Source organism: Lepidochelys kempii, chromosome 2 (genome assembly GCF_965140285.1).
Source record: "Lepidochelys kempii isolate rLepKem1 chromosome 2, rLepKem1.hap1, whole genome shotgun sequence".
Classification (NCBI taxonomy): Eukaryota; Metazoa; Chordata; order Testudines; family Cheloniidae; genus Lepidochelys; species Lepidochelys kempii.
Window position 1 is genome coordinate 138,809,696 of NC_136381.1, and position 15,954 is coordinate 138,825,649.

Sequence of the window (15,954 nt, forward strand, 5' to 3'; positions counted from 1 at the left end):
AAAACTTAAACAGATTCCAACGTGAAGCTGCAGAACTGGAATTAATTTGCAAACTGGATACCATCAGATTAGGCCTGAATGGAGACTGGGAGTGGTTGGGTCATTACAAAACCTAAACTTAATTTCCCCAATACTAATTTCTCCCTACTGTTACTCACACCTTCTTGTCAACTGTCTAATTGGCCACTCTCTTACCACTTCAAAAGTTATTTTTCTTCCCTTGGTATCCTGCTGTTAATTGATTTATCTCATTAGACTGACCTCAAACTTGGTAATGCAACCTCCATCCTTTCATGTATTTATACCTGCTCCTGTATTTTCACACCATGCATCTGATGAAGTGGGTTCTAACCCATGAAAGCTTATGCCCAAATAAATCTGTTAGTCTCTAAGGTGCCACAAGACTCCTTGTTGTTTTTGCTGATACAGACTAACATGGCTACCACTCTAAAACCTGTCGTCGTCCTCTGAGCTGCTAGCAACTCCTTGCATAGACCCCTTTGGCCATTCCAGAGGTTAGTCACCAACGAGATCTTTTCTGTCTCTAATTTTTGCTAAAAGAGCCTTACCTTGCCCATCTCCCTCTTTCTACAGTAAGATAGTTACCACCATGATCTCTTGTAATCTTGTGTCAGTGGTGAAGGAGTTTGGACATTAAAAGTAAGCTTGCAGCAATACTGGGCTTGTGTGCTTATGTTAGTACAGGAGGGGAAGAGGCATAAGGGAAACTTCATAGAGAAATGTTTTAAAAAATTGAGTGAAAAACATCTAATAAATTCAAGAGGAAAAGGATTGCACCTTTGTGGAAGGGATAATGAATCTCTTAACAGAAATGTGGGGACCCCAGAATTTCTTTGTGGAAAGTTGTGTTGCCTTATTTGCACAATGAATGTTATGGAAAAATAACATCTTGAGTAATTTACAGTAATATTAGCTGAATTATTATAAATGAACTTGCAAGATGTGAAATAACTTGACAGCTTCCTGAGAGCATGAATTATTGCAGTTGTGTTCAATGTGTCATTGCATTGAATTTGTGACTATTTGAGCAGCCTCTACAAGTGTGTTTTGGCCCTTGAAATATGGTGAAAAGCTCTGCTACATCTCTGATTGGAAAGTAAAATACTGTGCCCGACGTGGAATAAATCACATGGCAGAGTATTGCTTAGGCAGCCATTATCTACAACTTTTGAACTGATAATGATGATCAAGGGAGAGAGAATAATGAGGAATGGACATATAGCTATGGCTGAGACATAGCAGCAGCAGGTAGTTCAGGTTGGGATTATTTCCCATACAAGGCAAGAAGCTGTGTTCCACTTACCCCAAAATAACTAAAAATACAGATTTGTCATTTTTTCAAATTATAATAAATTTGGAAGAACCTGGAGCAGGGGTTGGTAACCTTTCAAAGAAGAGCCATTTTTTGGTTTGTCTTTGACAAAAATATTTCGAGAGATGCATTACATGCAAAGCTACTTGTAGAGTTAGAATTTATCAACTAATAATAATTGAACATATTAAAGTTATTACTATTCACCAATACTTTTAATGTGACTTCTGCCATTTGAATTTGAATATAAACAGGAGAGGGCTCTGGGCTGGGGCAGGGGATTGGGGTGCAGGAGGGGGTATGGGGTTGGGGAGGGAGTTTGGGTGCAGGAGGGGGTGCAAGGTACATGCTTTGGCCGGGAGGCGCTTACCACAGGTGGCTCCTGGCAGGCGGTGAAGCCGGGCTCTGGCCCAATGCCACTCCAGGAAGCGGCTGGCTGTTGCTATGTCTCTGTGAGCCACTGGTGGCTGGGGGAGAGGGGAAGAGAGGAGGCAGCTCCATGAGCTGCCTCCGCCCCAGCACCATCCTCAAGCCCCATCCTGTGGGGGCGCTGCTTGTGGGTGCTGCCAGTGCACTGAGACCTGCTGCCACCCTCCCCCCAAGAGGCACACAGAGACGTACCAGCAGCCGGTCGCTTCTGGGAGTGGTGTGGGGCCAGCACCCTGCTGCATCGCTGTCTGGGAGCCACCTGTGGTAAGCGCCTCCTGGCCAGAACCTGCACCTTGCACCCCCTCAGAAAATGGCTGCCTGCAAAGGGGGCAGCCAAAGAGCCGCATGCGGCTCCAGACTCCTGACCTAGAGGATAATAGTGTTAGCCAGCATGGATTTTTCAAGAACAAATCATGCCAAACCAACTTAATTTCCTTTTTTGACACAGTTACTAGTGGATAGGGGCAAGCAGAAGATGTGATATAGCTTGATTTCAGTAAGGCTTTTGACACACTTATATGGGACTGTAATAGAGCCGGACTCACCCGGCGGCGCCTCCTGCTGGTTGTCCCTGGGAATTAGCTAGTCAGCCTCTGGAGCACCCTCTGCCATCTGGTGATCCGCCTTATCGCCAGCCCCAGTTCCTCCCAGGACCCAGTGCCTCCTCCCACTGGGGTGCTGCCCCCTGGCAGTAAACCCCAACAATCTCTGAGGGTCTCCCCTCCCCGGGGAACCCCCACCCACTACCCCACCTCGCCTCAGTCTTGGCTACTGCCAGTCATCGCTTAGCCCCACTCGCTTAACAGACTGCAGTGTATCAGCCACTCATCACAGGCGAAGGGGTTTGGACCTGCTGCCTCTGTCTACCAGTGGGCTGCCCCCTTGCAACCTCAATACCTAATAGGCCCTAATCTAGGCCTTGCAGCTGGGGGTTTCCAGGCCGGAAGTCCCCTGGTCTTTCCCCCTCAGCCCTGCCCCAATCTAGGTATGCCCTCAGGTCCCTGCAGCCAGTCCCTTCCCTCTCTGAACAGAGAGAGAGAGAGACTGGCTAAGCTTCAGCCTAGCAGCCCCTTTATAGGCCCAGCTGCGGCCTGATTGGGGGATGGCCTAGCTGCGGCCATTTCCCCAATCAGCCTAGCTTTTCTTGCCCTCAGCCCTGGCTCTCTCCCAGGGCTGGCTTTTAAGCCCCACAGGGCAGGAGCGGGTAACCACCCCGCTACAGGGACCCTAGGGAAATGTGGCCTAGATGAAATTATTATAATGTGGGTTTGCAACTTTTTGAAAAACTACTCAAAAATTTGAGTGGTTTGCTGCCACACTGGGAGGAGGCATCTAGTGGGGTCCTGCAAGGGTCTGTCCAGAGTCCAGTACTATTCAATCATTTCATTAGTGACTTGGATAATGGAATGGAGAGTATGTTTATAAAACCTGTGGATGACAGCAAGCTGGTAGATGTTGCAATCACTCTGGAGGACAAGATTAAACTTCCAAAGGACCTTGACAAACTGGCAAATTGATCTGAAATTCACAATAAGGGTAGTTAAGCACTACCTTAAGGAATAGCCTTCGAAGAGAGGTCATGGAATCTCCATCACTGGAGGTTTTTAAGAAGAGGTTAGACAAACACCTGTATTTCTAGGCCATCCCAGACTTGATCGTGCATCCGTGCAGGGGGCTGGACTATGTGATCTCTCAGAGTCCTTTTCAGCCCTACATTTCTATGGTCATGGAGGCTCTCCATTCTATTTGTGACACTACTTCCTTCATAGCTCCAGTCTGTGTTGCTGCATTAATTTTTATGTTCATGGCCTGCCTGATTAATTTAGGTGGAATATAGGTTCCCAAAGAGCTAAAGATGTTAACATAACCCAGTTACAGCTGAATGTTAAACAATTTTAAAGAAGGTTTTGAGCTTGGTATACAGAGACCATAGCCTGTTTAGTACCATTGCAAACACACAATTAAAAGCCTTTTTAACCTCTTATTAAAGATCCAGAAAAGAAGCTCTGGTGTGGGTGGGGAGAGGGGGATGGGAGAAGGGCTTATTAAAGTATTAAGTAAGGCTTTTAGTTTAACAGCACTTTTTGTTTCCATTTTTTTGCTGGAGAATTTTTAGAAGGAAAACCCCCTTGTCTGACAGTTTTTTAGATGGTATTAAAGCTGGTAATAGCTGTCCTTTTTGGGGAAAAGAGAAGTTAGTTGAGATGGGCAGGAGCTGTTATTGCGACTGCTAAAGTTGGATTCTATTTCCTAAAAAGACAAACACACACAAGGGAAGAGAAAAGAATAGCAAAGTTAGAAAATGCAGCTTCTGTCTTTTTCTTGTTGACTAGTGCTTGTAAACTTATTGAGAAAACACGGGCACAGCATACTGTTTTGTTAGCAGGCTGTTTAGGGCACTGTTTTTAGGTGTACAGGCTCACAGCAGTGTTGCAAAATATATAGCCTTGGCCAGCTAAGCCAGACTCTTATTAAACAGAACACAAAGGAGAGAGGTAGAAAAGAAAAGTAATAAGGTAGGAAAGGACAGGGGAGATAAAGTCTTACAACCCGGATGGTGGTCAGGATTCAGCTGGAGCTAGTAGAGGTGGCAATGTCATCTGGACTCACCCTCCCCTATTTTTTTGCCCAGGTTGGTCAGGACACTTCTTCGTATCAGGCTGATGAAGGCTGGGGTCCCAGAGACAGTGGGAGTGGCAGTCATGATGGTGAAGCTAGTTCCAGAAGCCAATTTTTCCCCCAAATGCTTTTTTGTTAAATGACCATAAAAAGGAGAGATATCTAGAATAGCCCATTTCCTTGAATTTTGTTATTAATTAGTCCTAATTTCTGACTCACCAGTTTTTGTTTATACATTTTTGGTCCTTAACTTTTTTTGTTCACCAGGCATGATTTTAACAGTCCTTGAGTGGTATTAGTGAAGCCCTTCTTGTTTAAATTAATTTAGCTTTTGGGATTTCTTTACCTTTTTTGAAACAATTTTATATAATAGGCTATTGTTATAATTCATGCATCATTACCCACTTTTTACAGTTGAGCTCACAATTCGGGTAAACTTCTAGGCCCAATTATTACAACAGAACCAAAATTCGGAAGAAAATATAGGTAGTTACTTAGCTTGGCGGGAAGGCAGTTTTTCACTCTAATCTAAATGGAGGTGATATTAAGCTTAGATTCAGACTGTATCAGATTGGAGTATTAGTTTAAGTTTCCACTAACACTTTTGCAATTCAGGCTCGAGGTGTATATTTGTATCCAAATTCAGAGCATAGTGTTGACTTGGTTGTGATTTGGCAAGACTGTTTCTTGTTTCCTGCAGATTGAAGTAACGAAAACAGGGCTTCAGGCATCCCTGTTGGTGAAGGCTCCAGAGACAGGAGAATTATTTGTGAATTTTGACCCTCAGATATTGACTTTAATTCGGGAAACAGAGTGCATGGCTCACATGCACCTTGAAATCCCATCCTTCGCGATTGCTCTACAGCAAAAGCAAGACTCATACAAGAAGGATTTCAATCAACTGCAGGTAGGTTTATTTTATTCATTTAGATCTGCATAGAGCTATTGAAAGCTCCAATAATTTCATGAAAGTAAATAAGATAATATTTTTATAAGATTGAAAATGAACAAATTCAGACTACTATGCACCAGTAAAGTGATTAAGATGGGAAAAGGACTTGACAATTCACCTCCATCTTTTTCCTGCAATTTTTTAGATGCTACAATGACTTTGTTCTTAAACATAACCTCTAGGAGGCATGGCAGTGTGGAACGAAGGCGCTGAGGTCTAGAAGTTTGGAGTGGTGGAAGCAATTCCTCAGTAATATAACCTTATTTCTGATTTGCTGTATGAGTTCAGGCAAAGCAGTTGACATTTCTCAAACACAACTGTGGTTCAGCTTTGAGCACAATTTGGGTAGGGGACAGCAATGAGGCATGCCGACCCAGCAGTTGCCCCTAAAAGTATTGTGCCTTGGATAGGAACAAAGACTCCAGTAACTGGGCAGTGCAGCTGCTGCACCAGCATTACACCTAGTGTACTTCTTGGGCCTGCTGTGCTAGAAGATGCAGAGAGAAGATGGAGCCTTGGTTTCTCCTCTTGTCTCTTAATTTCCTTTTGGGAAGTTAGCTGCCATCAACAGTGATACAAGCCAGCAGCAATCATTAGGCTCAAAAGAATGAGACCAAGGATGGAAGATGGGCAAATCTCATGATTTTACTGCAAGCCCTTGGGTCAGGGATTCTCTTTTTCTCTGCGTATGTCTACAGTGCAATAAAAGACCCATGCCACACTGCAGCTGGCCTGGCTCACAGGGCTGCGAGGGGGAAGGATCTCCGATCCCAGGCTCCAGCCCGAGCCCCAACGTCTACACTGCTATTTTTAGTCCTGCCGCCCAAGTCTGAGCTCTAAGACTCAATGCCATGGGTTTTTTATTGAAGGGTTGTCAGGGTTCCCTCCCCACTCTGAACTCTAGGGTACAGATCTGGGGACCCGCATGAAAGACCACCTAAGCTTATTTCTACCAGCTTAGGGTAAAACTTCCCCAAGGCACAAACTTTTTGCCCTTGGATGGTACGCTGCCACCACCAAATGACTTAACAAAGAATTGGGGAAGAGACCACTTGGAGACGTCTTCCCCCAAAATATCCCCTCCAAGCCTTACACCCCCTTTCCTGGGGAGGCTTGAGAATAAACAAGATGAGCACAGGCCAGCCTTGGGTTTTTAGGACCCTAAAAACCCAATCAGATTCTTACAAAAACAGAACTTTATTAGAAGAACAAAACAAAGATAAAAGAACAACTCTGCAGGATTAGAATGGAAGATAATCTCACAGGCAGTCAGATTCAAAACATAGAGATCCCTCTAGGCAAAACCTTAAGTTACAAAAAGACTCAAAAACAGGAATACACATTCCTTCCAGCACAGTGAATTTCACAAGCCAAAACCAAAAGAAAATCTAACGCATTTTCTAGCTAGATTACTTACTAATTCTATAGGAGTTGGATTGCTTTCTTTCTTGATCTGTCCCCGCAGAGGCATCACACAGACAAACCCTTCCACCCTCTCCCCCCTCAGATTTGAAAGTATCTTGTCCCCTTATTGGTCATTTTGGTCAGGTGCGAGCCAGGTTACTTGAGCTTCTTAACCCTTTACAGGTAAGAGGATTTTGCCTCTGTTCAGGAGGGATTTTATAGCAGTGTATACAGAAAGGTGGTTACCCTTCCCTTTATATTTGATACGCCCCCCCAAATCACAGATAGTGTTGGACAGCCAGTTCCACACTGGCTGTGATTTCTTCCTGGAGCTCTCTGAGAAAACAGAGTTAATTAGACACATGTACCTTTAGATATACTACTGACTGTATAAAAACTAACAGTATTTCCCACATCTCAAGGATGATTTTAACCAGTTGATTCTGGGAAACTTTCAGGGGAGAGTGCATCACCCACTTTGTTAGAAGCTCCTGAAATGTGTTGTATTTCAAAATCAAAATCTTGGATAGCTAAACTCCACCGAATAAGTTTTTTGTTATTTCCCTTGGTGGTATGAAGCCACTGTAGCGCAGCATGGTCGGTTTGCAGGTTGAAACGCCATCCCCAAAAGTATGGACGTAGCTTTTCCAGAGCGTAGACAATGGCGTAACATTCTTTTTCACTGATTGACCAGTGGCTTTTCCTCTCAGACAGCTTCTTGCTGAGATACACGACAGGATGGAACTCTTGATTCAGTCCTTCCTGAATTAAAACTGCTCCCACACCATGCTCGGATGCATCTGTGGTTACTAGGAACGGTTTGTCAAAGTCTGGGGCCCTTAGTACAGGGTCAGACATGAGTGTTGCTTTAAGCTGGTTAAAGGCTTTCTGACACTCTTCGGTCCACTGAACGGCATTTGGCTGTTTCTTTTTGGTTAGGTCTGTCAGTGGGGTGGCAACACTTTTTGTCTAGCACCTAGTCCAATAGGGCTCAAATTCTAACTGGAGTCTTTGCGTGCTACTGCCATACGAATATATAATATAAGCTTTTTGAACTCATCTACTTCAGCTCACCCCCCTCTTGTTGCTCCTTTTCTTCATATGTGTAAGGGGATAATTAGTTTCTCATATGGGCACTGTAATGATTGCTTGATGCTTTTGCAGTACTTGGAAGCTGCCAAATGTTTCATACTGTGACAAATTTCAAAGAATGTTCTGGAACTTTATGGTTGGGCTGTGAGAGCCAGTTGTTGCTAGGGCGTGAGGAAGGGATCTCAGAAAAAAGCTTGTGCCTAGCCTATTTTTATCTCCATCGTTCTTCTAGAGACCATTGGTCCAGTTTAGAGCAGAGAAGGTCAAAGCTGACTTTTAGACACTGTTAATAGACTCAGTTTTAGGAGCGGAAAACTCCAGGAAGCAAGTCCTGGGGATGCTTCACTGGCTTACTATGCTGATTTCAAAGAATGATGTGGAGGCACTCTGGTCCACTTCAAGAAAGAGCCCTGCGAGTCTACTGAGACTCCTGTAAATAAAATAGAGGAAAGGAGGCCTGTTTCTGACCATTCTTGATTCGCCATGCTGGGAAACAGGAGAAGTCAGTGTTCTGGGTAATGCAGGATCCCCTTTCTTGCAAATAGAGCTTGAGGGGGGTCATGTTTTCATAACTGAGAAGGACCTCTTGGTGAGTAAAACCTGCGGAGAGTACAGGAAGAGGCCTATAGATCGGTTCCTATTCAAAACTTTTGGATTTGAAGAAATTCAAACAGATTAGGTCACTTATCAATTTAAACGAGTGGTTTGGATTTATTACAAACCAGGGTGTTTACAGAATACAATTTCTATCTTTGTCCTCCTTCATATATACATTTCAGTGGGGGGCAGTGGCATCCTGTCATGCTGTTGTGTGTAGTAAGATCACACAGTAGTGAAGCAAGTATATTTCAAACTAAATGTTTGTAGCCTCTGGATATCTTTATATCAAATTTCCAGGTATATTCATAGATTTGTTAAAAACATATTCTGCTAGCTCCTTTTAAACTTAAAACTGCATCACCAGTTGTCAGAATGTCTTCATATGATGTCTTTTGACTGGGCTATTAAAAGATGGCCTTCCTTTAAAAAATTAGAAGTATTGGCTTAGGGTCTCAAAAATATTGAAAATTCTGACTTCTAATTTACTTGTATTATCATTTAGCTCCCATGAAAAGGTATTGCAGAAATACCTTTATTTCTTTAGCATCAATATCAGATCCATATGTAGACTTGACCACCGACCCACCAAAACTAAACCTACTTCTTACAATTTTCCAACTTTTTTATCATTTAATTGCTATATTAAGTAGCTTAGACAACGCTGATTTTTCAAAAAGGTTCCAGAGATAATCCTGGCAATTACAGCCTGTTAAGCATAACTTCAGTGCCAGGCATGTTGATTGAAACTATAGTAAAGGACACAATTATCAGATACATAGATGATGAACACTATGTTGGGGATGAGTCAACATGGCTTTTGTAAAGGGAAATCATACCTCATCTATCTATTAGAATTCCTTGAGAGTGTCAACAAGCACGTTCACAAGGGTGATGCAGTGCATATAGCATACTTGGACTTCCAGAAAGCCTTTGACAAGGTCCCTCATCAAAGACTCTTAAGCAAAGTAAAGAGTCATGGGATAAGAGGGAGGGTCCTCTCAGGGATCAGTAACTGGATAAAAGATGGGAAACAAAGGTAGGAATAAATGATCAGTTTTCACAATGAAGAAAGGTAAATAATGCGGCCTCCCAGGATCTGCACTGGGACCTGTGCTGTTCAACATGTTCATAAATGACCTGGAAAAGGGAATGAACAGTGAGGTGGCAAAATTTGCAAATGATACAAAACTATTGAAGATAGTTAAGTCCAAAGCTGACAGCGAAGAGTTACAAAGGGATCTCACAAAACTGTGACTGGCAACAAAATGGGAGATGAAATTCAGTGTTGATAAGTGCAAAGTAATGAACATTGGAAAACATAATCTCCACTATACATTCAAAATGATGAGTTCTAAATGAGCTGTTACCACTCAATTAAGAGATTTTGGAGTTGTTGTGGATAGTTCTCTGAAGACATCTGCTCAGTGTGCAGTGGCAATCAAAAAAGGTAACAATCTTAGGAACCATTAGGCAAGGGATAGATAAGAAAGAAAATATAATGTCACGATCTAAATCCATGATACACCCCCACTGAGAATACTGCTTGCTGTTCTGGTCACCCCAACTGTTGCAGTGTATGTACATCCTGTCCCCTGTTGGGGTAGATCGTGGGTGTGGTGGCACTGCAGTTACGGGCTACCAGACTGTCTTGGGATTCAAGATACTTTGGCTCAATGCCCAGAGTAAAAGTGGCTGCGCTTGGGTTCAGGGCTGCATGGCCTACTGGCCTGAGACAAAGTGGCGGCCCTTGAGAGCCGGGCTGCATGGCCTAGTGGCCAGGGTCAGGGGCCGTCACCCAGGGTGGTGACCCGCTGGGGTAGGGGGACCCGGGCCCTCCCTGCTCCATGGGTCCCAGCCCAGGGCCCTGCCAGTGGCAAGTGTGTCCACCACCCAGTCAGCAAGGATCCTACCGCAACACACTGATTCTGCTTTAAGGGGGTTACAACTCACTCCCCCTCCTGGGGACACTTCTTACCCTGTTTCCTGAAGTCATGGTCTGTTTGATGTTGGGGTCTCCGGGCTCTTTGGTGCAGGTAACTCCCTAGGACTCTGACTGCAGCTGGTTAGCTGTAGGCAACAGGTCTCCAGTCTGGTTCTTGGGATCTCCGGTTCCCGCAGGCAAGGGCTGTAGTGACTCCTGGGCTGGAGCCTCCATCAAACGTCCTTCCTCTTTGGCAGTCATCCCAGACTGAGCTGAGCTGTTCTCCTTTATACTAGCACAGCAATTGGAGCATGCCCAGCATGGTCTGAGGGTGGGATTAACCCTTTCTTGCTAGTGTGGGGTATGCACACCCTGTCACACCATCTCAAAAAAGATGCATTAGAATTGAAAAAAGTACAGAGAACGGCAACAAAACAATTAGGGATATGGAACAGCTTCCATATGAGGAGAGATTAAAAAGACTGGGACCTGTCAGTTTAACAAGGAGATGACTGGTGGGAGGATATGATACAGGTCTATAAAATCATGAATAGTGTGGAGAAAGCAAATAAGGAAGTGTTATTTACCCTTAGCATAACACAAGAACCAGGGGTCACCCAAGGAAATTAATAGGCAGCAGATTTAAAGGAAGGAAGTACTACTTCACACAATGCTCAGTCAACCTGAATTCATTGCCAGGAAATGTAGTGAAGAGCAAAAGTATAACTGGGTTAAAAAAAGAATTAGATAAGTTCATGGAGGATAGGTTCATCAATGACTATTAGCCCAGATGGTCAGAGATGCAACCCCGTGCTCTGGGTGTCCCTAAACTTCTGACTGCCAGAAGCTGGGACTGGATGACATGTCAAAATTGCTCTGTTCTATTGATTCCCTCTGAAACATCTGGCACTGACCACTGCTGGAAGACAGGATACTCGGTTAGACGGACCATTGGTCTGACCCAGGATAGCCATTGGTATGTTCATGGTAAACTGTTTCTCTGCATTAGAATGCTACACCCATCCACACTTGGCTGCAGCATCTTGGCCTGAGACCAAAACTAAAAAAAGCAACCTTAAATGCTGGGTGCCCAGCTTGAGTCATCTGAGATCTAATATTTCAAAGGTCTGGATCCACCTGGGACTACAATTGCTTTAGGTTAGTTTGCAGATACTCACTCACCTTTGGAAAAATGAGGCTTTAGGAGAGTTAAGGTGGGTACCCAAAGCTAAAGGGTGCCTTTTAGAACTTATCCCTGTGTGGCGTACTAGGCTCTGAAAACTGGACTTCTATCCAGTCATTGTACTAAGTGGCACGGTTGGAAGTGCTATTAGATTAAATATAAGAGGCCCTGATCAATATATTCAAGATAACGTTGTGTTTTCGGCAAGGATGTTAATTTTGTTATCCTAGCTGAATTCTAATTCTGATTAGACAGTGACACTGAAGTCCCTTCAAAGCTTCATTTAAGTTAATTCTTGTCTTCCCTTTGCTCCAGTTACGTTGGGCAGTGGTGGCAGTGCATTTCAGTGATCAGGTGTTTGTGGTATTTTTGTAGAAGACTTTAGGGTTCTTAAGGATTAGTAGTGTCATTAAAAATACAGAGTTAACGCCAACGTGAAAAAAATCAAGTGTTCCATTGTTTCAAAAATACTTTTTTGTAAAATGGAAAATAATAAAAACCTGACTTTTCATGAAGAGTGGAACTTTGTTTTTAGTGTAACTAGATGCAAATGTCAGCATACCGAAAGGTTTGCATCGTGCTTGTTAATTAGTGTTATTACCCTCCATTTATTTCAGATGATGCTGGCAGAATATAAGAGAGTTAAATCAAAAATACAAACACCCATTGATCAACTAATGGCTCCTCACTTAGCTAATGTAGATGATGCTATCCAGCCTGGTTTAACTTCACTAAACTGGACTTCCCTGAACACTGAGAAATACATAAATAATATTTTTGACAAACTAGGTAAGCATGCTTGTAGTGAATCAGCATTCTTCCACTGAACTCTGAGTTGTTTGCTTCAGTCTAGATATACAGTCCAATGTTAAGTGCAACATTCACTTTTATTATACAGTTTATACTCTTGCATAAATTAAAACACCAAAATTCTCACCCATAGTGTACTGTAATGTTTATTCACCCCATGGGAGCCAAATTCTGAGCTGCCTTAATTTAAGTTCAATCTCACTGACTTCCCTGGGATCTCAGTGGGGCTGTATGGGTCATTCACCAATATTGCTGCCATGTGTACTTGCCTGCAGCATGCCAATACTTGAAGAAAATAAGAGGGAAAGGGGCAAACTCTATCGAGCTTCACCATTATGATATTCTCCTCTACTTCCCCAGCAGCTTCCACATATCAATCTCTGCCTTGTCTGGGCCTCTCTGCCCGTTTACGTAAAAGTCCTCTTATGTTGTCACTGAACAACTTCTTATCTTGCTGAATTAGCATTTTTTTCTAAAACTCTTGTAAATCCACTAATACATAAGCTGCCATCCAGGGCTCCAATGCCTTTTGAATTTTTAGCATATTCTGTCATACTGGTACAAGCAAAAATAAACTCCACAGGCCTCACAAAACTAAAATATAACCAACTGAAAAGAGAGTACAAATAACATTGTATGGCATGCACCTTCATCTGCAACGGCCTGGGAGAAGAGATGGCTTTTGTAGCCTGTCCCAAAGGTCAACAGATCTGGCTTACTTCAGATCCATTTAGTGCCAAAGATACCTACATCCCACCCAAAAGTTCCTTAATCTCTAATAACTAAAATTACTTATATCAGGAAAAAATACAGGAAAATGGAGCTTAACATGACTCACAAAGTGAATCCTGCAACATTAAATTACCTATCCATAAATGATTTGGGCTCCTGATTGTGGGTGTTTGTCACATATTGTGCTCCACTGTTAATTCATGTCAGATCCAGGTATGCTGAGCTTTGAGCAGAGTCACTTAAGCTCTCTCAACTGAAACATCTAGAAGAAAAAAAAAGACTGTACTGATGATGCTTGCAAGCTTCTTTGAAGTTAAAAAATGTTATACCTTGTCAAAATGTTTTAATATTAGTTTGGCTATATGGACAGTCAGTGGATTGATAAGTATAAAGGAAAAAACTTGGTTGCTTGTTGCTGCTCATAAGTGGCAAATTTCTTAATTGCAAATTCTGAGTTTGAGTACCAGATAGTGTTATATGATGAAACGGGGGCCAGATTTTGCTGCACATTGTCTGTTGCACACGTGCTAAAATGGTAGTTCTTAGAAAAACTTTATTTAATGTCTCCTTCCTTTGAACCTCTTTTGGATTTCTTATGTTTTATTTTTGTTTTTTGGTATGATCTTCTTTTGTTTGGAAAGCTGATCTGGAGCTGCTGCTTGATCGAGTGAATGATCTGATAGAATTTCGTATTGATGCTGTTCTACAAGAAATGAGCAGTGTGCCACTTTGTGAACTGCCAGAAGATGAACCACTTACCTGTGAGGAATTTCTCCAAATGACAAAGGTTATGAGACTTACTCTTCTAAAAATATGTTTAGTTACTCTACATTGAAGTATCTGCTTGCTGAGTGAGTATGACATGACATGAACACTGCACTAATGATTTAAATTACTGAAGTAATTTGATAATGAGAGTGACTAAAAATGTCCCAGTTGTCTGAGAGTGACATGTTTAAAAGGCACAAATGTAGGAAATGCAAGATGTTTCAGTTATGAGGTGGCTTGTTGAGCTTCCAGTGTCAGACATGCTATGGTAGTCACTCCTTGTCCTGTTTTATACCAATAAACTTAATTTGAAGATCCTCCATTCACCCTTTTTCCTCTCACTGTCTTCGAGGTCTGACACTTGTCATGATATGGCACCTTTAAATCTTCTTTGAATCAAGAAGGGCTGGAGGTGCCTGTGAACATGCTTTGGCTGACCGGAGGGGTCAGCTCTCAACTGCCCTGGAGAGCAATACTGTGGAGATGGTTGGGAATTTGCAGGGTTTTCTTTTTAATCCCCATGGCCTCCTGAGCTGATCGGGATAGAGGGGGCCAGTGCACAGGCAAACCTTATCCCTGAGACACTGAAAAAAAGTAGCTCTATGGGGGATCCTTGGAAAGACTTCATTCCCCACAGCAGGGTATCAGTTAACCCAATCATATTCAAGTTTTTAGTTTTCACATGTAATAGGCAAGTGAAAACAAGTATTGCTGGTTAAATCACAGTGAACTCAGGAATGAGGTGTTAGAATTACTTGTAGAATTTAGAATTGAAAACAAAGAACAAATTAATTTTTAACTGAAGTTCCATGGGCTTTCAGTTCCAGGGTTTCTCTTAAAACAACTAACCAAATTGTTTAACTGTTCTCATTGAGCTAGTTCTTATATCCATAAGTAGTCGCAGTGATGTCCTGTGACTACTCACGTAAGTGTTAGCATGGTCAGATTTCCATGATTCTTAAAGCCGTAAGACACAGCAAGCAGTGCATTTCTAGACAATTGTGTAATATAATTTCAGTGAAAGACCCTGTGAGAAGTTCAGTAATCATACCTGAATGCTCTCCCTTCTGTGTAGTTAGGATGTAACCGATTGGTGGAGGAGTGTAGTTTAAAGTCCCCAATGCATGCAGTGGTCAGTGATACAAAGGTAATGGGCATCCACAATCTGTAAATTTGAAATATTTTGAGTACAACTCTAACTTGGATCTAGATAGCTAGCAATAATTGGGAAAACAGAAAAGAAAATGTCTAGGGCTGGATAAAGAATTGGAGTGCTGCTGTGATAACCCTAAATATGGGGATTCTAGTAGGTACATTGATGCAAATATACCTGTAGTACTGAAAACAGTCCTGAAAGAATAACTTCTAAACAGGAGCAAGTGGCAAAGTAAGGACTTGTCTAAACTGAAAAGTTGAACTGCTTAACTATACCAGCATAGTGAGTGATACAACTCTGTGTTGTGGATGTACTTGAACTAGGATAAAGATGCATTACACTGTTCTAGTTTATTCCCATAAGGGAAAGAAATAAGTTTTGCCTTTATACTGGAATAACTGCATCCCCACTAGGGGTTGTGCTGGCATAATTTACTGTTTTTTTAAAAAAAAAAAGTCACAACCTTAATGTAATAGTTGCAGTGGTACAACAATGTGCAGACCAAGCCTAAGTCACAATTGGAAGTGATCTTAATGGAAGCATAGTATATTACATGTATTAGAACACTAAAATGTGCTAAATGCAGAATCTTTCCAGTTATTGATTATATTGAACTAGAATACCTGTTTGTGTGAAACTTCTCAGTGGAATATGAAGTGAAGCCATGGGCCTCCAGTGCACCCAAAAAAGGAGACCATCAGCCTTACTATGTAGTGGGGAGTGTCTTAATACAGTTATAACACATGTAGCAAAAATAAAAGTATTAGAGCTGACCTCTTAAAGATGGATTTTGATTTTTGACAGTCTATTGACAATGGGGAGGCGTGTTATAGGTGCAGTCAATTGCAGATACCTGTAGCAGAGAAGACTAACTTTCTTGAAAGATATCTTGATCTTTTAGACATCAGGTTAGTGATTAGAAAATCAGAATGGAAAGTCATCTCATTGGAAATTA

General features: G+C 42.3%; 1 protein-coding gene across 6 annotated transcripts in view; it reads left to right on the forward strand.

Annotated features, from left to right (window-relative positions):
* Nucleotides 1-15,954, forward strand: part of DNAH5 (dynein axonemal heavy chain 5) — a 307,171-nt gene that overhangs the window by 113,365 nt on the left and 177,852 nt on the right. For all 6 annotated transcript variants that reach the window (XM_073332323.2, XM_078851640.1, XM_078851639.1 and 3 more), the window contains 3 exons: nt 5,082-5,288; nt 12,151-12,322; nt 13,717-13,862. In XM_073332323.2, coding sequence (XP_073188424.2) covers nt 5,082-5,288; nt 12,151-12,322; nt 13,717-13,862 — 525 coding nt within the window. The remainder of the gene's footprint in view (nt 1-5,081; nt 5,289-12,150; nt 12,323-13,716; nt 13,863-15,954) is intronic.